At 33.5% G+C, this 25,980-nt stretch overlaps 1 protein-coding gene across 2 annotated transcripts in view; it reads right to left on the bottom strand.

Moving 5' to 3' along the window:
* Positions 1 to 25,980, bottom strand: part of LOC128857062 (rho GTPase-activating protein 21) — a 180,231-nt gene that overhangs the window by 92,297 nt on the left and 61,954 nt on the right. For both annotated transcript variants that reach the window (XM_054092608.1, XM_054092609.1), the window contains exon 2: positions 2,789 to 3,886. In XM_054092608.1, the coding sequence (XP_053948583.1) occupies positions 2,789 to 2,923 (135 nt within the window). In that variant the 5' untranslated portion in view covers positions 2,924 to 3,886. The remainder of the gene's footprint in view (positions 1 to 2,788; positions 3,887 to 25,980) is intronic.

The following is a 25,980-nucleotide window of genomic DNA, read 5'->3' as shown; positions in this document are numbered from 1 at the left end:
TGCGCGACAAATTGGGTGTTGGATTTTGGGTAAGTAGATCAAAACCCACTGAAATTTGGACCCGAATTAAGTTTCCATATTTATGATCCAGACCGCCGTAGCCGAAAGCCTAGGTGCATGACTACCATTCGGGAGTGCGTAGGTTCGAATCTCCGTGAACAAAACAGCAACCGTTTTTTCAATAGCAATCGCTTTTCGGCAGGCAGTAGCTAACCTCCGCGTGTATTTCTGCCATCAAAACGCTCCTCATAAAAAGCCATTTGCCTTTCGGAGTCGACATAAAACTGTAGGTTTGTCCATTTGTAGCACAACATCAAAACGCACGCCACAAAAAGGAGAATGAGCTCGGCCAAACACAAAACAGAAGTGTACGCGCCAAAATGTTAAAGGGCAGTCTTTATGTAAAACATTTAAACCTGTTATTGTTTGTCTGAAAGGACATCTAAAGCACTAAGAACATTTTCGACATGCTCCTGTTCCTTATTGGGTTGATACATTATCTTCCAAGTTCTTACTAATGCACTTACCGCCTGGAAAAATAATTCTATCAGCTGTAAAGCTTGGGTTGAAATTAAAATATGGTAGATCAGGGGCGGGAGTCAATGGGCCTAAATTCAAAAAATCGATTCCAATGATTTTTTTCCCAACAATCCTTAGGCAAACACATGCCATCGAGATAAGTGTGAGGAAATGTCTCCGAAGTAGACACCTGGTCTGAGATACCACTTAAACAAATTTGAAATGATTGCGCGCCAAGTTCGGTAATCGTGTCGTCTCAGACATCTCGGCGATGCCAATTGGCCACCTTGGAGCTGCGATTTGACGCCGTTCGACTTGTTTGGTGAAGCGTCGTGAAACGCCGATGTTATGGGAACAATCCATTAATGATTCAGATCCTTAAGGCGGATATCGAGCAAGCCATTCGTGAGATAAGGCCAAAACAATACAAGGTAACAGAAGAAGAGGCCGGCCGAGAAAACGATGGAGAGATGACATTAAAGGCGACTTTGGAGCTATGGACATATCTGATATCAAATGAAATGCTGATGACCGAGAGACGTGAAGGTGAAATGTAACGGAAGAAATGGTTCACCCCGAACAGTGATGATATGATGATGATGTTATACAGATGGCGCAAAATTAGTCACTCTATCGGAAAATTTTTAATTTTTTCAAATGGCGTCACACTTGGGAATTATACAGCTGCTTGATTAATGTTGCGCCACCTTGTATGGCATACACTTTAAAGTGCAGAAGGTACCGTAAAAGTCATATTAGAGGTTAATGCAATGGAGCGCATAAAGGCCCAAATAAAGATATCCAATCGCAACAAAATTGTTTTTTGATTAGAGAAAAAAAATTTGTAAATTAAATTGGATGATTAATTTTGCGCTCCCTCGTAGTTTCAAAATGAACTTCCATAAATTGTTTTTTTTTTTTGGTTGGTGACCTGCTGCCATCAAATTGGTAAAAAACGGTCAAGTAATTTTTTAAAAAAATGTGCTTACAAAAATTTTATGTAAAAAAACAACAGCGAAAAACGTCCAAATAAAGATTTCCAACTCTCAAAATCACTAGTTTTTGTAATTACTAAAAACAAAATTCAGAAACACAATTGGATGATTAATTTTGCGGCACCTTGTAGTTATAAAACGAATTACCATAAATATTTTTTTGATGACCTTTGGGTTAAGCGACAGAAAAATGGTAAAAAAAGTTAAAGAGAGAGTTAAAGATTTTCAACACTCAAAATTTTTTTGTGTTTTTAATTAGTCCAAAAAAATTTCAAAAACACAATTGATGATTAATTTGCGCCACCTCGTAGTTTTGAAACGATTACCATACATTTTTTTCCTATTTTTTCACTTTTTCCCCCTATTTTTTCTTTTAACTTTTTTGGTTTGGATTTTTGTTTTGGTTTTTTTTGTGACAGCATTAAATGTCTAATCGACAGAAAAGTGGTAGAAATCAGTTAAAGAAAGAACAAAAATTTTATGTAAAAACAAACAGCGAACAGAACTCCAAAAAAAGATTTCCAACACTCAAAACCTTTAGTTTTTTAATTAGTCAAAAAAATTAAAAAGAAAAAAATTGAAGATTATCTTTGCGCCACCTCGTAGTTATGAAACGATAAATTTTCTTATTTTTTTTTTTGTATTTTTTTTATTATTTTTGTATTTTTTTTTTTTGTAAAAACAAACAGCGAACAGAACTCCAAAAAAAGATTTCCAACACTCAAAACCTTTAGTTTTTTAATTAGTCAAAAAAATTAAAAAGAAAAAAATTGAAGATTATCTTTGCGCCACCTCGTAGTTATGAAACGATAAATTTTCTTATTTTTTTTTTTGTATTTTTTTTATTATTTTTGTATTTTTTTTGTATTTTTTTTTTGTTTTTTCTTTTTTTTTTTGTTTTGTATTTTGTTTTTTTTTCTTCTATTTTTTTGTAATTTTTGTTTTTGTGACCTGCTTTGTCTAATCGACAGAAAAGTGGTAAAAAAAGATAAATTAAACTTTTTTACGAACTGCACTTACAAAAATGTAATGTAAAAAAACAGCGAACACCATCAGAACGAACATTCATCGCGCCCTCCCTAACCATTTTTCGCACATATCACAGACTATGCGCCGTATTCAATTCAACTGTCCATCGCACAAATAAATTTAATACCCATATATGTGTGTATGTATGTATGCATGTATGTATATTGGTATGTAAGTGTGTAAGTATATTTGTATATATGCAAGAAAGAGTAGCTTTTGTTTGCGTTGTGTACTTTAACGCTTACCTGTGGCCAAGAGGGATCATCTTCCGGTGGGTAGGCAATGAAATGACGCAGCGTAAAACCGAAACCTTGATTCGGACGTCGTCGAATTACAACGACTTTTGGCTGTATGGCGGTACTATTGGTGTCTTGCAACATTTTTTCGGCAAATGCGGCTATACAATTTTCTTAAATTTCTTGTTTTTGTTTTTCTATATATTTTATTTATATTGTTGTTGTATTGTTGTACTCTCTACTTTTTCGTTGCGAGCGTAACTCTGGTGGTCACTGTCTTAATGTCACTACTATGGTATTATTACGACGTTGTTGTACGTTGGACGATGGATGAGGTGGTTGGCGATTGCAACTGCGACCTCGGCGACGACGAAGATACGACGACGCAGCAGCAACAAAATTAGGTTGATTATAGTATTTAGTAATGGTGGGAATGGCAATGTTTGTGTTGTTTGCCGTTTCTTTTTTTTTTTTGTTTTTTGTTTCCTTCTTGTTGCTGATTTTGGACAGTTGACAACATGCGGTTGATGCGCTCGTTCTCAAAATGTCCCCCTTTGTGCTTGCATTTGCGCTTAAAAATGGTAATTTAAAGTTTTTCGTCTTTGGGGTTGTTGGTTGACGATTTTTCTTTTGCTAAAATATTTTTTATTTTTCATACTCAGAGTTACTATAAGTTCGTTTTTTTCTCCCTTTTCTTTTTCAGCTTTTTGTTTACTTGCTTTTCGTAGCGGATTATGCGGTCTGATCCGGGTTTTTTTGTGCGTCAGTCAAGCAATCACATTTACAACCTTCATTGGGATTCCATCTAAGTCCTGCGCTTTAGTCCTGCTCTGTGTGGTATATCATTTCGTTTGACGTTGGTTTGCTTACAATATTTTTACCACATATATAGGGCTTCTGCCTCGCCTGTGTACGATTGATGGCTCCTTTCATCCGCTCAGCCGGCCTTCGCACTTCCACTTTTAGTTTCGACTTTCGTTAAGTCATGCTGAAGGTATTACATTGTTCCTGTTCCGCTTTGCTTTTTTTCTTGTTGTTGTTGTTGTTTTTGCTTTCAGTCAACCAAAGCGTAGGTTATGATGCATTTACGTGTGGTATCTACATCAACTGCAATGAAAAGAAGAGGAAGAAAAAGTTGCGATAAATAACCAGGTTTACTTGTAAGTCAGATAATTAACTTCGTAGACGGAAGGAAAACGTCAATGTAGAGAGGATCAAATATACCAATTAGTTAAATTGCCAATGGCCAGTAATAATATTTGGCGCATTTACTACTTTGTATGCAGGCAGGTAATAAAAAATAAAAGTATAATAAAAAGTGAAAAAATTTGCGAAAAAAATCAAAAAGTTGCCAAAAGAAAAAAGGAAAATAAAAATACCCAGCTATTGCCCGCCAAAAACTAATTTACGATCAAAAGCTTAAACCTTATTTCCGGCACAAAACAGAAAAAAAAAACAAATCTTTGAAAATCATAAAAATTACATAAAGCTAGCGCGCATCGTATTGCAACTCCTTTGGAGCACTCGGAACGAATTGATTATTTCCGCAAATAAAGCAGCAACAATGGAAGGCGAAAAGTGGCTTTTTAAAACTCTACCATGTCAGAGTATTGTAATAATTTCAACGAATTTGTATTCCAAATTTTGGAAACTTACCGCCATGCAAACCGTGCAAACAGGCAAAAAAATAAAAAAAATTACAGAAATAAAAATATGAAAAAACTGTAAAAAAGCAAAAAAAAATTACGAACATAAAAACTTAAAAAAAATATTAAACAAAAAACATAAAAAAATAAAAAATAAAAAAAAAATAAAAAAATTAAAAAAAAAAATAAAATAAAAAAAAAAAAATATTGTAAAATAAAAAATAATTTTTTAAACCCACAAAAAATCTGTAAATAAGTAATTAAAAAATAATCAAAAACTACACTACTTTTACAAACATAAGACTGTAAAAAATTTATAAAAACAACATTAAAAATTAAAAAAAAGTATAAAAAAAAATTTTTTTAACTCCAAAAAACCCACAAAAAATTACTAAATAAGTAACTAAAAAATAATCAAAAATCACACTACTTTTACAAACTTAAAAATATAAAAAATTTATAAAAAAAACTTTCAAAAAAAAAAAATTAAAAAAAAGTTAAAAAAAAATTTTAAAACAAATTAAAAAAAAATAAAAAAAAAAATTTAAAAACCCACATAAAATCTGTAAATAAGTAGGGGGAAATGGGGAGTTGTGAGACACAGGGAGTTGTGAGACATTGTTACCTTTCGGCATTATTCATTTGTTTACATTCGATTTTAAGTGTCAACAAGTGTTCTCGATGCGATCTCACTTTTCAGCTAGCATTGGTCATATTTACACGCATTCGACGCGTCTCTCCAGTTACTGTGTTTTGGAATGTCTCGGTAAGTTTTTTTCATCATTTGTTTTGCGATACATTCGATCAGTTGTTGAAGCAAATTGCAAATGTTAATATATACAAATTATTAATTGTCCTATTAGCTTTGAATTTACACATTCACTTGGGCATGAACGTTCGATGTGTTTATGACTACGCGGCCATTTATAAAAAAAAACGATTTGGGGAGTTGTAAGACGACAAATGTGGGGAGTTGTGAGACACCATTTTTTTCGACGTTTTAACGCATTTTTCATAAGTACCTCGCAATATTCATGCATTGTTTGTATATATATCATCTGCAAAGGTGCAATGCCGAAAAAATTAAGCAGAAACAACTCCATTCATTGCAATGTATGCGATCGAGCTGTGCACCTAAAGTGTGCCAATTTACAAATTGGTTATTATACATGTTCTCACTGCGAATCATCAGACTAATGGCATTGCATTTTTTATACACTTTTTTTATAACAATTGTTTTTTCTTTTTTATTTTTCATCTTAAAAAAGAACTAACAACTAAAATAAGTCATTCTTATTGATTTAAACCATGGTGTCTTACTACTCCCCACATTTTTGTATTTTTTATTATATTTTATATTATTATATACGATTTTAATTTTAAGGAAAATTGTAGTTTTGTTAAATAGGCCATACCAATAGCTTCCAGTATTCATTGACTAAAGATTCCATCGTTGACATATGCAGAATATTAAGATTTTGAGTAATAGGGGTCCAAAAACAAAACCCGTCTCACAACTCCCCATTCTACCTTAATTAAAACATTACCAAAAATTACACCACTTTTACATAAAAAAAATTTCAAAAAACTTAAACCATAAAATTAAAAAAAAAACGTAAAAAAAAAAAATTTTAAAAACTCCAAAAAACCCACAAAAAATCAGTAAAAAAGTAATTAAAAAAATCAAAAATCACACTATTTTACAAACATAAAAATATAAAAAATATATAAAAAACAATAAAAAAATAAATAAAAATAAATAAAAAAATAAATAAAAATAAAAAACGCCCACAAAAAATCACTAAATAAGTAATTAAAAAATAATCAAAAATCACACTAACAAATTACATTAGCTAAAGTTGTTCGCGCGCGCAGCCATATGTTAGACGTCGGTTGCGCGTGTTGCTGTAAAAATGCAAACTTTAATGCATAATAAACAATAAATAGTTGGCATTAAAATTTGCAACCAGCAGCGCCAGCACAGCAAGCGTCAACAATAACTACTGTTACAACAACAACAGCAGCAACAACTCCGGCACCTAATCTATTGGCCAGTAATCGCGCACGCGTGTCAGCCAGTTCACAGTTGGAAAGCGACTTTTATGAAAAATTTTGTAAAATTCAATTAAAAGCAGTGCCTCGCTGCTGTGACGACGGTGCTGTGATGCGATTATTGCAGCCAAATACATTATATGTGTATGTGTGTGTGTTGTGTGTGTGTTGTGTGTGTCTATTTGTGCTGGCTGGTCAGTGACCCATTGCCTAGCAGCAGCCGGTCAATTCATCACCGCCACTGGACCACCATTCACAGCACAGCGCTTGCGCGCAAACACTCAACTTTACACACACACACACTTATATATAGTTATATATATATACAAACGCGCTTAGGTGTGATTTAACGGGCTTCCGCGGACATCAAACTGAAAACGTTAATAGAGTTAAGCACATTAAATTAAAGTTACAGCGACAAAAGCTAATAAAGTGTACCTTTTTGTGGCAATTTAAATTAGCAATAAAAAAAAGACGAAAATTTATGATACCTATTTAGGTAATAAAAATAAAAAAAAAAAACAAACATAAAGAAATATGTACTGATATAGATTTCACATTTTAGATCGGTTGATTTATTAGCTGTAGACTAATTCAAAGGAAAGGGCGGGAAGTAAAGCTTTGGTAGCAGTAGCAGCAGCTGTTAGTTCTGCCTTTTTCAAACTGGATAAAGAAGAAAAGCGAATGGGTCTGGTGGCGAACGAGGACAAAACAAAGTACCTCCTGTCATCAAACAAACTCACGTCCCTGTTAAAGGTTATGAATTCGAGGTTGTAAGAGACATCATTTATCTCGAAATCAGTATTGAGGGGGTTTTCTGGTGTAAATAGAATTTTGAAAAAATCGATTTAAGAATATGTCATTAAGAGGATTTTTTAAGGGGTTGGGGGTAGTCATAATTAAAAAAAAATTGATTTTTTTGTTTGCTTTTCCTAAAGTATATCTTAAAAATAGGACTTGTGATGATCACTGCAAAGGACTTCTGGAGAAACAGCGATAATTTTTACACTTTTTAATTTTTTTTTTGAAAATTTGGTAAAGTCATGTCGAAACAAGATGTATTAATGCTATGTTTTATTACAAAAAAAAGCAAAAAAACAAATGAACTAACAAAAAAAATTCTTGAAAATCATCATTTTTTCGGGCCTCTGACTAGCCCTAACCCCTTAAAATTCCTATTACTTCATGAGTTATAGTCTTTTTGGTGTCATTGCATCGGTTCCGATGCATCTTGTCTGAAAATTTTGAACGCGTTTTTCTCAAGACTACTTTTTCGAGCTGGTGGTAAGGATACCTCGAGTTCTAATGGACCGATTTAATTCAAATTTGGGGAGGCTGTTCTTTATATATTACTTCATCGGATGATCTACCCTAGATCAAAACTATAATTTTCATTTAGTAATAAAAAAAATCTTGATTGTTGAAAAAATTTGAAAAAACAATTTTTTTCAAACAGTCGCCATATAGTCAAAAAAAAATTGTTTAACTTGTTCACGGCTCATTCGACACCAGCATCTATAATATAATAATTCAGAATCCTTTTAGTTTTCATTTTTCATATCACCAGGAGGGTTGGAATCATGCACGCCAGAACACCCTCTGTTTTTGGACCCCCTGCTTTGACTGCACATAATTTTGTCAATTTAATTTTTTTTGTTAGTTTTTAATGTACTAATTAATAATGAATAAACAAATGACAAAAAAAATTGATAATAAATATGTTTTTGTTTCCTTTGTACAGCGCTTCAAAAACCGGGCGAAATTCATGCCTCAACATTAGAATACCCTCTTGACGCCGTTAGCAATGTCAGCCTTGAAATCCAAGAGAGATTTTCCCTCTTGCCAACAAGTGCTACTTTGGACTAAAAAGCCAATTGAACAGTAAAGCCCTCTCTCGGCGAACCAAACTAACACTCTGCAAGGCTCTCATCATGCCCGTCTTAACGTATGGCGCAGAAGCTGGGACGAGAAAAGTTCTGCGGAAGATTTTTGGACCTTTGCGCGTTGCTGACCGCGAGGCAATGGAGCAATGAGCTGTATGAGCTCTACGATGATATAAACATAACGCAGCGAATAAAAATCCGGCGGCTGCGTTGGCTGAGACATGTCGTCCGAATGGATACAAACGCTCTGGCTCTGAAAGTATTCGATGCGGCAGAAGTACCGCTGCTGGTAGCAGAGGAAGAGGAAGGAAAGATTAGGTGGAGAAGAACTTGGCTTCACTTGGTGAGTTTGGCATCGGTTAGTACGAGAAAGAAACGAATGGTGGGCCAATCAAGAAGAATAAGTAAAGAGTTGGTAGCAGTTTAGCAAGCCTTAATATAGGACTGTGTAAACACACTAGTCATCTATCTCATCTAACGGTAGGTCCAGAAAATGTGCTGTTTCGGCGGATTAGCTCCAAAGGGAGTAGGATGACAGATACGCCGGTTTATGTTGGCATGTGAATAGGTGATTAGTGTCGTGCAGAATATCTACACCAGGTAGAAGTTTAACTTGTACTTGAATAGAGTTTTGCCAAGAGTAAATTCGAGTGCCTGCTCATACTTGTGGCTCTTGATATGATGGATCCAAAATCGCTATACCTATTCCCCCAAAAATTGTTACATTTTCCTAAAGCACTATAACCCAAAAGTAGATGCCTCATGCTTTCTAACTCTTTTCCGTCATGACAGCTATCGCAAAAGTTATTGTATAGGCCCCTAATCGTTCTTTGTATCTCCCTATAGATGTGTAGGCGGCCCATAAGAAGAACAATAATGTGCGTAGTTCTTGTGATTCCCGCACGATCCGCTTTGGCCTCATGGGTTTGGCTGTGTTGGAGCCCTCGATGTATTTTCATCTCGTGTCCGTTTTTTTTCCGGAAAGATGCCATAATCACTAGGTCGCAGGATGCGAACGGATTACTTAGCCTGTTGTTCTTGTAGCAGTTCACAAAATCCGGCCCAGTGCAGAGAAGTAATTAGTTATCGTTGCTCATCTCATCCAATTGTAGGGCCAGGGCATAGGCTGTCTCGAAGGTGTGGGACCAGAGGGAAAGTTATATTAAATGAGTAGGACTCAACTTCTGTCAGATCAGTGAAAGTGGTATGGGGAAGCTTCTTTCTTCTAAACTCATCTGCCTTTACAATACCTCGTATGCTGGGCTGTTCTGGTAGCTATAGCAGAAGTACGTAAAATGGAACTGGGCAGTTTTCTTCCGGGAAATGGTATGGTTCCGGCTACGATTTCCGAAATAATCAAGAAAAAGATAAGTGTTGTGACTGAAGCGGGATTAACTGAGTTGTCATAGATTATATTAATGTGACTGGAACTAGTCGCAAACAGAGAGATATGTAGCTAGGGCTATGCGGTGCTCCTCCCCATTTAAGATCTATGTTTGTTGAGTAAGTCTCGGTCTACTCTGGACAGGTTGAAGTTTAGCAGGCCGCAATACCAAGAGTGGAGTTGTGCTAGTAATACTCGGGGCTTTCGAGGCTGTTATAGCTCTTTACCTGTAATACGTGGTAATTGGTATACACGTGACTCACGGGGTTAATTATTGAAGTTGATGATTGTCGCTCGATAAATGTCGCTCAAAGCCAAATGATTCCACGTAGACCCCAGAGCCGGAACCATGCTCGGTACTAGAGCCATCCGTGAAAATGCAAGAACAGTGTTTGCCGGGCTCATTTTCTGAGTTTTACTACAGTTGAGCCTCGTCCGCTATACACTGCATCTCTTGTCAAGTATGACTCTAAACAGCATGGAGTCAAGTGGCACAGCGAGTATCGTTAGATCGAAGGTCATACCTACTTTGTTATCCAATGCCGGACAAGAGCCATACAAAATCCCTTAGTGTTTCAGCCTGCAGATGGCCTTCAAGGCCTCTCCTTGGATGAAAACATCAAGTGGTGGTAGACTAACCAGAGCCTCTAATGCTGGTCCTGAAGTAGTCGAAAAAGTTCCGGTGCAACAGATGGTCACAGTGTGTTGTAGTCACGATAAGGTCATCCTGCCTCCCATGAAAGAGTGTCTACTCATCCATACCACTGATGCATAGGTAATGATAGGTCTTCTCTAGCCGTGTAGATCCAGAGGATCTTGCTAGAAAAGAGACTGCACGTTTTCCCGTCTTTTACTAAAGCATCTTGAGCAACTTGCGCTCAATGAAACCATTTGGGGCCCGCTCAGTATCGGAACTTCTTTGACAGAAGGTAAATTTGAAAAAAGCGAAGAGCAACGCAAAGTTGCTGATTATTCTACAGAATGAAAGTACCAACCTAGAAAGAATGTTAATTAAAAGTTGTGCTTTCAAAGCGAAATTAACTGTAACTGTAAGTTAGGGGGGAAAAAGTTGTGAAAGAAAGCAAAAAAAAATTAAATAAAGAGCAGCCATGAAATGGGTGAAAATGTTTTCACAACAACAATTGCAGGTAGTGTAATAGCGAGCGGTATTTCTTTGAGTAATGAAACGTAATTAAAAAAACAAACAAACAAAAACCGCAAGAAACTACTTTTTAGGCTATTTTTGAATTGTTTTTTTTTTAAGTTTCTATTTTTGAAGAAGTAACAATAATTGAAATGATTACAAAAGAAATAGCAGCAGCACGCAAAGCAACCAAACACAATCACAAATGCTGCGCAATCGCACAAAATTGAAATAATTATTTATCGCACACGAATCTGAGGCAGCCGCAGCTTGCGGCAAGGCAAAACTAAGTTAAAATCAGCGGAGTTCGGGCACTTAGCAGCAAATGGCAGGATGGAGGCTGGCTGACGGTAGGGTTGAGGCGGCAAAGCCAGGCAGCTCAATGTGTGAGTATTATTTAATAGCGCATTAAATTCATATTTTTTTACGTGCTTACACAATACAAAATGGGAGAAAAACAATGGAGGTGGTAGGCGAGTGAGCAATGCGCATAAAAATAAAAATTTCACACTAAATTACAATTAAATCGTCACACAGTTGTTTACGTTTATGGTGGTAATGGGTCGGCGAATTGGTGGGCAAGTGGTCAAAGAATGGACGACGACGACGACGACGAATCTATGCTTGGCTGGTTGTATGGTCGAATAAGCGTGCGGCGTGGCGCGCATGCTTGCAACACAAATAAAAATGTACGACCAGCAAAACTTGTAAATGGAGGCTGAAGTAAGAAAAAAACAAAAACCAAAAAGCAAATAACAAAAAAACAAAAACTAAAAAAAAATTTAAAAAAAAAGGTTTATGGTAAAAAATAGCAAAAAAATTTTCAAAAAAAAAAAATATATATATATATATAGAAAAACACACAAAGGCAAAACAATCGAAGGCTGTTGCTGGGCGGCACTCACAACAATTAATTACCCAAGTAGCCATCTACCGCAACCATCGCTTCAACTGACCGTACGATAAACTGTATGTTGCAGAATCATCGATTGCTTTTGTGTGTAAATCAATTCAAGAGTAAAATTGTTGTTGTTTTAGCTATTGTTGTTTTTGTATATTTGTTGTAAATTATTGTGTTAAGTAAATAGTGCTTGTATGCTTTTAATCATTACCAGCTGTTCGGTATAGGGTTCTCTAAAAGGTTCGGTTACAAATTCCCGATAGATAACATACTTCCAATTCAGGTTCCAGTTCATTTCCATGTAATACAACTTTATATACGAGGAGTGGCAATTGAGTTGCAGGAATTTGACAATAAAACAGAAGCAAATGAAGTTACGAGCATTGGACCGGACAGAGTATAGACAGGCATTAAACGACGTCCATCGGAAGATTCCTAAATTTCCGACTCCCAACCTCCGAATGCCGTTATCGGAGGCCAACCACCGCCGTTTGCTTAAGAAGAACTTCAGCTGGCTCGCGAAGACTAGGATAACTTTGGCTCAATTTAATTTCATTCTGGCTGTCGTAGCAGGTTAAACTCCTACTTATCCAGAATCGACGCCGACAACCCAATATATGATCAGCATGTGAAGTCCACCGCACGACACTACCCACCTATTCACATACCCCTTAAACCTACTCTCCTAACACCCCACTCCCTCTAGACCAAACCTGTTGAAAGAACACGTTTCCTGGCCCTACCGTTAGATGACTTAGACGAAGACGATCGGTGACTACACCGCACTGGCAGGGTTTAGTAAACTGATACAACAACAACAGCAACGAGCAAACTTTTGTTATCAATCGTCACAATACACTCCCTCTAACTGCACGTCACGACTCCAACGCTGCTTTCACGATAAGATACACCCTTAATAATCTTCCGAAGTTAACACACTCAGATCAATGTTTTCAGTTTCCTTCATTTGCAGTATCCCACCATGATGAGTTCGCCTGAGATCCGACTTTTGCATAGGTGACAATTTTTTGTAGGGGAAAATGGGGAGTTGTGAGACACAGGGAGTTGTGAGACATTGTTACCTTTCGGCATTATTCATTTGTTTACATTCGATTTTAAGTGTCAACAAGTGTTCTCGATGCGATCTCACTTTTCAGCTAGCATTGGTCATATTTACACGCATTCGACGCGTCTCTCCAGTTACTGTGTTTTGGAATTTCTCGGTAAGTTTTTTTCATCATTTGTTTTGCGATACATTCGATCAGTTGTTGAAGCAAATTGCAAATGTTAATATATACAAATTATTAATTGTCCTATTAGCTTTGAATTTACACATTCACTTCGGCATGAACGTTCGATGTGTTTATGACTACGCGGCCATTTATAAAAAAAACGATTTGGGGAGTTGTAAGACAACAAATGTGGGGAGTTGTGAGACACCGTTTTTTTCGACGTTTTAACGCATCTTTCATAAGTACCTCGCAATATTCATGCATTGTTTGCACATATATCATGACATTTTTGGTTAAATTTGAGTTTTTATTGTTTTTCCGCTTTTAAAGTTAAGCAGAAAAAACTCCATTCATTGCAATGTATGCGATCGAGCTGTGCACCTAAAGTGTGCCAATTTACGAACTGGTTATTATACATGTTCTCACTGCGAATCATCAGATTGATGGCATTGCATTTTTTATACACTTTTTTATAACAATTGTCTTTTCTTTTTTATTTTTCATCTTAATAAAGAACTAACAACTAAAATAAGTCATTTTTATTGATTTAAACCATGGTGTCTCACTACTCCCCACATTTTTGTATTTTTTATTATATTTTATATTATTATATACGATTTTAATTTTAAGGAAAATTGTAGTTTTGTTAAATAGGCCATACCAATAGCTTCCAGTATTCATTGACTAAAGATTCCATCGTTGAGATATGCAGAATATTAAGATTTTGAGTAATACGGGTCCAAAAACAAAACCCGTCTCAAAACTACCCATTCTCCCTTATATTTTTTTTGGGAATTGGTACTGGAACTTTGGAATGCCTTTTTTCGTAAAACAAAAAAACAAAAATCTTGCATAATGAACGAGGTTTGTGCTGGCGCGTTGTCTTGGGACAAGAGCCAGTCAGAATGTTTGTATGTCATAATGCACTCAGCTAATCGTTTCCTTGCAAGTTTGGCTCGATTTGTTCTTGTTAGTTAAGAGATGTGATCGATTTCGGAGATTTCATAGTTAATTTTTGAGGGTTTATTTTTTTATGCTAAATGGTAGTTTTGTCGTATATATATTTTGTTTAAGTGTAAAAAATTTCTTGATGTAGCTTTGTATATCGCTGGTTAGGTAATTATTGGACATAATAAAGAGGCGTCTCAAAGCCTCTCTTGCAGTTAGATCTGTTAGATTGGTGATGTTTCATTTTTGGTAAAGTAATGTAAGGATCTTTTTCATTGCGAAGGATGTTTAGGTGTCGGGTCCCAAACCTAGCGCACTACCAGATATCCTGGGTCGCTCACCTTCTTACATTAGCTCGCTCTCAAACACTTCATATGGTGGGTTCAACTGGCACCGGTTGGCACGAGCAAGAAACGACTGGCGCTCGTTGATAAACTCGGCCAAAATCGCTTAAGCGGTTACCGCATCAATCAAGAAGAAGAAGAATGTAAGGATGTGTCTACAGAGTTTGGAGGGAGCTGCCAAATGGAAAACTTAGGAGACGATATTTGCTTATTATTTATTGGAATACCATAATGATTGACGTAGCCAATAATTCTATTTATTACTGAAGGGATATTTTTGAGTATTTTAGATACATTAATTTTTGCTATTAGCTTAGATAAAGGGGATTAATCATTTGCAATAATTAATTCATTATTGTTTACAGAAGAAACTATTGTTTATGTAAAGAAACTAAGGGATTTCGAATGTGTGAATACCAATATTATTCTTACTTGATTCCATATTTGAAGAAATTTGGGTTAAGCTACCTGTCATTGATTTGGACTCCAACTCCATTAATGTAGTAAATTTAGTTGAATTCAAGAGGGCTACACATTGCATATGGACCAAATTTATATCAAAAGATCAGGAAGTGTGTGAGAACATTGTTGGACTAATGGAGCGTGAAAATTCCGTAAAACATGGCATTTATTTGTTCAATGCATTCAAAAAATGTGTTAATTTCGTTTAAAAAAATATTAACGAATATTTTGAAAAATTAATACACACACATACTACCAAATGATTGCAATCGCACTATTTTTTAATTTTTTTTTTTTTATTTAGTAATTAAGTGAAAATTTCGAAATTTTCAGCCAACCAAGAGATTGCGTGATAACTCAGCGGCGGCTAGTATGCGGCACGTGTATGTATGTAAGTACACCAATTAACCAAATTATGCAATGTGAATATTCACTTAAGTACGTAAAAGTTAGTTCATGTATGTATGATTGTACATTAGGGTGGCTCAACAAAAGAATTGTCGGAAAGAATTTTCATCGAAATTGAAAGATTTATTGATCTTGAAGACTACCATCAGAATATCAGTAGAATTTACTTCAGCTAGACCGATTTGTAAATTTGAAAAATAAAATAAGTTTTTAAAAATATTTTCTCCAAAAATCACCTTAATTTTAGTTAAGAGTCTGCAAAAAATAATATTTAAAAAAATTTACTAACGGCAACATGGTTGCTCAATTTTTAAGAAATAAAAAGTGTGCGAAAATACCTTTTCAATAAAACCTTAGAAGTCTAAATCACATAAAATTTGGTTGAACTGTTAAAATTTGTCATCCAAAAAATCCATCTTCCAAAAATGTCAAAAATATGTTAACATCTCATTATTTTGGATTTGGTTGATAAAAGTTTTAAACATTTTGAAGCAGACATTTTAAGCTTAAACTTTTCTACCATCTTAGGTAATTTTTGGAAAGAAAAAAAAAAATTTGTTTAAAAATTAATTTTATATACAAAAAACTTGATTTTTGGCGATTTTTTCAATCGGTCCAGCTCACGCAAAGCTTAATAATGCGATCACCACACAAAACAAGTTTTTATTTTTATGTGAAAAAAGTCTCGAAACCAAACAAAAATTTGTGTGCTCCATGTATTGTTTCGATTTTTTTTTATTTTATTTTTATTTTTTTATATTTATTTTTTTTTTTATATTTATTTTTTTATATATGTATATTTTTTTTATCTTTTTTATTTTTTATTTATCTTTTTTTATTTTTATTTTTTTTTTATTTTTATTTTTTTTTTATTTATTTATTTTATTTTTTATTTTTTTTTATATTTTTTTTTTTATTTTTTTATTTTTTTTTTTGTTATCTTTTTTTATGTTTAGACATTTGTGTTTTGTGTATGGAGAGTGACGCACCCTAGTGTGTATACATACATCTATGTGTGAATGTATATTAGGCCGGGTCGATCACCACACAAAACAAGTTTTTATTTTTAAGTGAAAAATGTCTCGAAACAAAACAAAATTTGGACCTAATTAAATTTGTTTTGCAATAGTTCTAGCATTCGCAGCTCGATGTTTGTAAATCATATATTTTTTTGAAGGCTCAACAAATGCTTTATTTTCTTCCATGACATTAATTTGCGCAGAAATCATATTTTAATAAGCCCTCCCTCGAAACATCGGATATTTTTTAAGAACTTAAAAACTTCAAATAATAATACGAAACTAAATTATTGTTGAAATAATTTTTTTTTTTTTTTCATTATAGTCTGCTAGATAATTTTGTGTCATTTATTTATTGAAAATGATATCCGACATATGTCCGCCGCGCCTACAAGTTACATGATCCATTCGATCAGTCCATTTTCCTCTTACTTTTCCAATAAATCTGGCCGTTTTGCGTCAATAGTGCCATGAATATTACAATAAATCGATTTTCAGCCCGCTGTAGGACGCGATATTGTTGGAACGAAATGTCGTCGATGTTTAGCTCATTAATTTTTAGAAACAAATATTTAGTCACCAAGGCTCGATAGCGCTCACCATTCACCGTAACGGCAGCTTCTTCCTCATTTCGAATTTAATAAAGAAGGATGGTCATTTGGCTTCAATTCTTCCTCGAGTTATATTTCATAGGCTTGTAAGTCAATATTCTTGTGTAAGATGTTCCACGTAGTCGAAGAACAAAAGCCAAGCTGTTGAGCACGGCGATGAATCGACATTTACATCGAAAAATTCTTCAACACTTCGCTTAGTGAACTTCGAGAACAGATTTAGTTTTAGATAAATTTCCACACTTTGGGAAGCGTTGTTTTGGCGTAAAACGATTCATGATGACTTGCCACACAGTTTGCCATTCTCAGTTATGGATATCGATAGTTCTCATGCAGTTAAAAACAAATGCCCCGATATACATACACAAAGTCAGCGTGAAAAGAAAGAGCCATATATTGTTTTGAATATTTTTTTTATTTTGTGTTTATTTTTTTATTTATCTTTCTTATTTTTATATAATTTTTTAAATTAATGTTTTTATTTTCATTTTTTATATATTTTTTTTATTTTTTTTATATATATTTTTTTAATTTTATATTTTTTATTTATATATACAATATAATATATATTGTTTTTTATTTCTTTTGGTTTTTATATTCTTTTTATTTATTTTTTAACTTTACTGAAAAGAAGCTAAAAACAAAACAACCGACTGTATGTACTACAGTCAGCGTCAAAAGAAAGTGTGAGCCATATACTGTTTTGACTATTTTTTTTTTATTTTTATGTGTTTATTTTTTTTTTATTTTTATGTGTTTATTTTTTTTTTATTTTTATGTGTTTATTTTTTTCATTTATCTTTTTGTATTTTTATTTTTTTTATTTGTGGCTTTGTATTTTTTTATTCATCTTTTTTTTCATTTTTATTTCTTCTTTCTTTAATTTTTAATTTTTTTTATTTATTTTTTAATTTATTTTTTTAATTTCATTTTTTTTTTTAGTTTATTTATTTTTTTAAACTTTTTTTAATTTTTTATATTTTTTTATCATTGTTTTTTTTATATATATTTTTTTTATAATTGTTTCTTGTTTTTTTTTTTGTTTAGTTTTTATATTTTTTATTTATTTTTTTTTTTTATTTATTTATTTTTTTTAGTTTTTATATGTTTTTATTTATTTTTTTTTTTTTAGTTTTTATATTTTGTTATTTATTTATTTTTTTTATTTATTTTTTTTTTATTTATTTTTTTTTTTATTTATTTATTTTTTTTATTTATTTATTTTTTTTATTTTTTTCTATATTTTTATATCTTCATCTTTTTATTTATTTATTTATTTATTTATATTTTTTTATTTTTTTTGAATTTTGCTTTTTTTTTGTAATAAAATTGTTTATGCTGCAACCAAAACCATATAAAGTGAAGTTTCAAAGTGTACAAAAATTTATAACAATTTAGCAAATTTTCATCGAAATTTCAAACTTTTTACTCAAATTTTTTAGTTAAAATCCGGATTTGTAGTTTTAGAATTCCTGGATTTTTGCCTCACATTAATTGTTGAAATTTTTATTTGCGGCGGTCTAGTGAATTTTCTCCATTTAACGCGTACTCGAAATTTTTTTATATGGAACAAAGCACTCAACGCTAGCAAAAAAAAATTCCCAAAAATCAACGCGATCTTTGCGCCACTTGAAACTTGCACTTTATTGGACCAAAATTCAATGAGTTATAAAACTGTATGCTCAGATTTTGTATAAAGATCCGGAGAAAAAATTTTGAATTTTTGACGAAAATTTTCCGAATTAAAAAAAAAATTAGAAAGTTTGAAACATTGCTTCATATGATTTTTGTTGTAGTATTAACTATAACTCTTTGTGAAAAAATAATTGTGATTACAAACTAATTAAATAAATAGTCAAAACTTGTCAATATGTGTCGTTCACTTTCCTTCTTTTGACGCTGACAGTATAAACGGACAAAAATGTGAGTAGCTATAAATTGTATTTTTATAAAATTAACTGAATACAGCTTGGGCAAGCATTCAATGATGTTTAAGGGATTTAAAAAAAAAAAAGAACAAACAAAAATGTGGGTTTCGTGGGATTCAAAAATATATGATTTCCACAAATCAAAGTTAAAATGCCGAAATTATGACAAAAACTTGATTTTTCCGGTTGTTAAAGGTAATCAAAAAAAAAAACATTTGTTTGTCGAAATATTTTCCACAGAACCTTTCCCATAAAGGGTGATTTCTCGATATTTTTTCCGACCCACTCTAATAGATGTATACAACCGCACAACGTTATCACACACGCTCCACAAACTCATTACCGCTAATTTTTCGCTTTGCTTTTTTTTGTATGTACATAAACACAAATTTACTAACGAATACCAAAATATTATTACAATGACTGTTGTTCCTTTTTTGTTGTTCTCAATTTTACTTTCAAAATTTGTTCAGCTGTTGCTTGTGCCCTCTTGTTTGTGTGTGTGTCTGAGCATAGAGCGCGCACACTTTGTTCGATGTCCGTCGGTCATACGTATCGAACCAACTGATTTTAAATTGAAATTTCAATTTAATTCAAGTGGACTATTCGCCGTTTATCAGCGAACAAATAAATAACGAGGCAACGAGGCAGCGAGTCAATGGGGCAGCCAATCAACCAAGTCAAAGCATCAAACGTCCGAATGCCGCGGCGCGCTATGGACCAAACCTCTTGCGAGGTAAAGTGCCACTAAGAGAAATAATCGACAGACACTTGGGAAAGAATATACTCGTATATGTACATATATGCGCATACATACAAATATGGTATTAAAAACATAAAATTAAAATTTATATTAAAATCAGATAAAAAATTTCAAATTTTGTGGCTACAGCCATTCAACTTAAACTTTGTTGTATTATGAAGAGTGGAAAATGTTAAAATTTTATCATGAAATGCTTGAACAAGGGAACAGGTAACAACTCACGTGCTTGAGCTGCAAATAAAAGAGAACACAGCCGATGGATCTCCAATTTCAACGAAAGTGTATCTGGGTGAACCTTAGACAAAGTAGAACTGATTTGATTTCAAGGACGTACACCTTTCTTCACAATATTACCAGCGCAACATATTGCAACGATTTTTGTCATTTATTAATTTTCTATCCATTTTTTTTTATACTATAAAAAAAACCCTATAGCTCAAAATTTCCCACTTTGTACAAAATTAAAAAAAAAATGCAACAAAATGAAAAAAAAATCATCAAAATTAAAAACTTTTTGGTCAGAATTTTTAGAAAATGGGTGTGCAGAGTTTTATCGCCCATTCAATATTAGTTCAACAAAGTGCAAGATTCAAGTGCCTCAAACTTCTCAATTTTTTTTTTCGCTGAGGTATTGAGTATTTTCTTCCACATAAAAGGCTTCCGACCAAGTGGTTTCTAAAATGTTTCATCCAATTTTCGTTTTGAATAAATATGTATTTATTTATTTAAAATTTGTTTTTTTTTTTTAATTTGTTATTTTTTTTGTTGAATTTTGTTTGAAAGTTTGAAGCTTTGATTTATTTGGTGTTTGTTGTAAAACGCGCTATACTTTCATAAAAACATAAAAAAGTATATTGAAAATAATAATTATTATTATTCTTAGCCCTGTCATAAGTTCTGTTACAAGTTCAGTCCGTTATAGATATGAAATTATAATACTTTTTTGAAGGAAGTTAGTTTTATCCAATTATGTAAATATTAAAACAAAAATTAATTTTAATTCGAAATGGTCACCATTTCCTGTTAGACAAGCCAGAAGATTAGGCCCTTAAGCGATTGCAGCACACACGGTTTCCATGGCTATTGACGTCGCTGCTCAAACCAAAGATTGTTTGAAACCCTCCAACTTTCTGTGAGGTCTTCGACAAGCCATGTTCTCCAATTCCGCCCGCAAATTGTAGTCCGATGGATTCAGATCTGGACCTCCAGACGGTCAATCTTCTACGGCTATGAACCCAGGAATATTGCTACTGCTACGTGGTTTTTACCTTATGGGCTGGAGTGGAATCTTGCCGGAAGCTCTCTATTAAAGAGAGGGATTCTGCTCAACTACTTCACCACGCCTTCTAACACATCCTCCTGTTACACTTTTGCCCGATCTTAACCTCTTTTTCGCAGAAATTAAGACATGTAACGCCTTTACAAGACACTCCTCACCAAAGCATTACGGATGGTGGTCACGCTGGACCCTTGGAACAGCATTTTTAGATCAATGGTTACGTAAATAAGCAGAATTTTCGATTGTCGGAGTGAAGATCAGCCAAAAGAATTGCAAGAGCTACCAATATATCCAGAAAAGGACACAGTTTGGTGTGGTTTATGGGCTGGATGCAGCGAATCGTAACGTAACTGTGAATGGTAAGCGCTTTTTTTTGCCCAAAATGCAAGAGCTTGACTTGCATTACATGTGGTTTCAACAAGACGGTGCCACATGCAACACAGCACGCGTAACAATGGACTTTTTGAGAGGCGAGTTCGGTGAACATTTTCTTTCACGTTCGGGACCTGTCAATTGGCCACCCAGATTGTGCGATATAACGCCTTTAGATTATTTTTTGTGGGGATATGTTAAAGCTCATGTTTATTCAGACAAGCCCGCTTCAATTAAGGCATTGGAAGACAACATTAAAGCATTTATATGCGAGATACCGGCCGAAACATTGGAAAGAGTATGCCAAAATTGGACTAAGCGGATGGACCATTTGAAGCGCAGTCAACATTTGCATGAAATAATCTTCAAGTATTAAATTATATGGACTGTCCTATCGATTTAAATAAAAATTGCATGCATTTTTCCAAATTTTACGTGTGTTTTTTTGAAAAACTTTCCTATAGCTTTTAAAAAATTACCCTTTATATATGTTTTTAATAATTCTAATTTTTTTAATTCTCTTTTAGTCATTCTAATTTTTTTTAATTATAATTTTTTATAGTTATTAGAATTTTTTTTAATTATAATTTTTTTCAATTATCATATATTTTTTTTAATTATTATACTTTTTTTATTTGTTTGGTATCGCAAAAACGTTTTAGTATACCTCTGAAGTTCAAATGTCGTGTTTCCTTCAAGAAAGTCTCAGAAGTTCCTTTCACTAACGTCTCCTCTAATTAAAATACTCCATAAAAAAATTAAAAAAACTCATTTTTTTTAACATATTGCTTATGGACGCAAACACACGCATTATACTGCACATTAAACTTTCACAATCGCAATCATAAAATACTAATTTTATTGCTAAGCACAAGAAATTTAAAAGTTTTTTACATTACTTTATTCAAGTCGCACAATTTTTTCTATCAAAGGCAGTATTTTCTTTAATTACTTTTACATTCTTTAATGTGTTTTTTTTTTTAACTTCTGCTGCACGCCCACCACAGACGTTTGGTACAACATCGCAATAACTGAAGCAAACAGTCGTATCATTACAATTAGTGAAATTTTGTTATTGTAAAAAGAAAGCACAGCTAGAATATATGTAATATGTGTATGTATGTGTGTAGTGTACAGATGTGCACTTTTATTTGTAAGTATGCCAACAATTGCACTCACCGAACACATCCCACGCACAATGCCTAGGAATTGGCACACATTCCAAATGATCTATTGACTGACGAGCTGACTGCCTGCCTCGATGAATGTATGCACACAAATACATAGCACACACACACATATATGTATATGTACAAATGTAGAAGTATAGATACGAATTGACAAACAATAAAACACAATAACAAAAACAATGCCGGTGCTGCAAAAACAGTCAACAGTCAACAGCCAACAGCCAACTGACAATTGACAGCAACTGGCAACAGTCAAGCGTCAAACGATGGAAGTCCGAAATGGCAGACGAGCGGGGAAACACCTAATGAAGAGGAATTACAATTGAACTGATTGTTTGGCCGCACTAACAAAAACAACAATAACATTGCTAGCAATAATAATAATGTAAACAACAACAATAGCAACAACAACAAAGAGTCGATATTATTGAAAGTAGCGCATGACTACATAGATTGGAAGTATCGGCAAAAATTATATTTCTTCGTTATTTGCCGTTATTCATTGAAAATCAACAACGAAGTTGGAGTAACCGTACATACATACTTACGTACAGTAAGCGCATACATATACACGTATGAAAAAATATCTATATATCGACATATACAAACCTATAAATATTTTTAGAAGTCATTGCAGTGAGATAGGAATAGAAAAAGTGGAAGTCTAACGGCCATCAATTTGAGTCGCTTCGTTTCGTTCATAAGTGGGTAATGAGCGAAGGAAAGGTGAAACTTCCCCACATACATGCACCCATACATGTACATATGTATGTGCATTATCGTAGAATTTACACACTCATATAAACTTGTACTTGAAGATAAAAGCGCATGTCAAGTAACATTATCTAGAAAACAGCAAAAACAAAAAACGCCAAGAAAGCTAACAACTGTGGCAGTAACTGCAAATGCAGTAAAAGTTCTTGAGAAAAAAGCAAAACCCAAAACAAGTACATAAATAAAAAAATGCAAAAAAAAATGTATACGAGTAAAGCAGAAAACTTCAAGAAAAATTTGCTATTGCAGCGAAGTTAGCGTGAAACAATAAGAAGCCACTCTTCGCCACACGCCACGCGAAAAATCAAAGCAATTTAACCACTTCTGATATTTTCTTCTCAGGAGCTGACGAATGGCAGCAATCTGAAATTGCTTTAAGAAGAGCAGAAATATGAGCATTAAACTGAATTTAATTGAACTTTATTTCTGTTGAATAGTCGAAAAAAGAACAAAGATGCGCATACATATGTATGTGTGTGTGTAGTTCATTTATTGGGCAGATGTCATGTGATCTTAAGAGAGGCGGCGTAAGGTGGCAAGGTGAAAGTGGTATATCGGTAGTAGGGAGGGAGGAAGGTGAATCTAGAAGCAAAAGTGTATTTAGTTAATTCTGTTATGGTTTTACTGGCTAAGGTGGTTCCATAAAAGGCTATTGTAAAAAAATTAGTTCAGGGAAGAGGGTTACAGACCATTTTGTTTCACTGTGCATATGAAGAGAAGGTTAATAGCAGTGTTCCGAACTTTTGGCTCAAATTGTCAAAATGGCCATCTATCACGCGTATTACCCCAAAAAAACTGCTAATGACAAATACTGATTTATGCGGTGTGTCAGGATGTATTCCATATCGTTTTGGTTCTGGACATTTCGGATAAGTTCCTGCTCATAAGCACATCTTTTTGAAAACACGTTTACTATTTTACTATTTCTAGAGTAAGCAACCCAGTATCTTGCTAAGGGAGCCTATTTGTCAAGAGGGAACGAGAAAACTGCTTGCTGAGCAAACCTTTAATAATTAAATAATGAAAATTCATCACAATCGTCTGGCTTATTATAATTATCACAATAACAATTTTCTCTTTTTAATCCGTTTTTTTATCTAAAGTAATTTATCCATGAAAGAAGCCACAAAGGGTTACGAATTATGCGTTTCATTGTGCGCTGAAACTCTGCATTCCAGTATGACAATGAGTAGAGGCAAATTGTCGAGCCTCTATTACATATAGACGTCTTAACTTGGACCCGAAATTCTGAAATTGACCCATGTTTTTGACTATCTATGAAAAATTCAGGTATGTACATCGCAGGTTCAGAAAAAAACACTAAAAAGGCACTAGCAATTAGTTTAAATTTTTTTTTTCTTAAATTTTAAATTTTTTAGTTGTAAAATATTTGTTTAATTTTTTTTATTTTATTTTTAATTTGTTTTTGTCTTTTACTTTTTTTAATATTTTTTTTTTTTAATTTTTTAATATTTTTTTTTTTTTAATTTTTTAAAATTTTTTTAATTTTTATTTTATTTTTTTTATTTTTTTATTTTTTTTTCGCTCAGATGTGTTGAAGCGTTTCCTAATAACAAAAAAAAAAAACATTTTGGATCAGCAATCAGAGATGAGCTCTTCTTTTCTGCTGTGTCAAAAGTTTATGGTGATATTTATTAACAGTATCTTCATTAGATAAAAATGTGCCTCCCAATATATTGAAAACAGCAAACGTCCAAAGAACAAATATAAAAAAACCACACACACAATAAAATAATTGTTCAGAATTTTCACGACAGTCGTTTCTACGTTACCGAACTAGCCCCCGTGTTTCAGCAGCATTCTCCAAAAATGAATACGAGTTCTCTTATGAATACGAGTTCTTACATATATATATATGTAATTGACGCGTACACTCTTTTTGGGTGTTTGGCCGAGCCGCTCCTCCTACTTGGAGGAGACATACAGTTTCAAGCCGACTCCGAACGGCAGATGTTTTTATGAGGAGCTTTTTCATGGCGGAAATACACTCGGAGGTTTGCCATTGCCTGCCGAGGGGCGACCGCTATTAGAAAAATGTTTTTCTTAATTTTGGTGTTTCACCGAGATTCGAACCTACCTTCTCTCTGTGAATTCCGAATGGTATCTGATAGAGGCGGTGCATAGAACGTTGAACTGTTTCAGAAAACTTAACGAGAGATAATGAAAGAAAAGCATTTAATGCCACAATGAACTTATTCTTCAATATATCAATTCAAACAGTTTTTTTTTTTTAACAGAATAAATAAATCACATATGTATGTGTGTATGTCCATCGATGCATACAACCACAACGAACAGAGAAAACTTTTATATCGATATAAGCACTCAAAGGTACTTCATCAAAATAAATAATAAATTATCGAATAAATAAAAACCTAAATTAAAGACAATAACAAGAACAAGGAAAGCGACAACCCAAACATCCAGACGTAAATATAAGACGTTGACTTCGATTCGCTGGCAATGGCTATGGCGATAACGCATCAGCGCAGAGATGATCAGCGCGATAAAAATTAAATCAACTCAAGACAATGAAGTAAATAGAACGCAACAGAATAAAAGTACAAAGAAACTATGTATTATAAATAAAGAGAGTTGTAGCAAAGAAAACAAATATGAAAAAAATTATGGCTGGGCAACTTTGTTTTGATTAAGATCTACTTACCGAAAATCAACTTGAAAAACATTGGAGGTGTAATTACTTACTTACTAGGCGGTGAAGGAGATGATAGTAGAACTGATAAAGTTGCTGATAGTGACATTAGTAGGTATGTACAATTGCGTTCACAGTAATAGCAGCGCGACATATTGTACTTTGACATTTCTTTTATTTTTTAATG

The sequence above is a fragment of the Anastrepha ludens genome, chromosome 3, assembly GCF_028408465.1.
Source record: "Anastrepha ludens isolate Willacy chromosome 3, idAnaLude1.1, whole genome shotgun sequence".
NCBI lineage: Eukaryota > Metazoa > Arthropoda > Insecta > Diptera > Tephritidae > Anastrepha > Anastrepha ludens.
The sequence above is the reverse complement of the archived record's forward strand: the minus strand, read 5'-3'. Positions and strand labels throughout refer to the sequence as shown.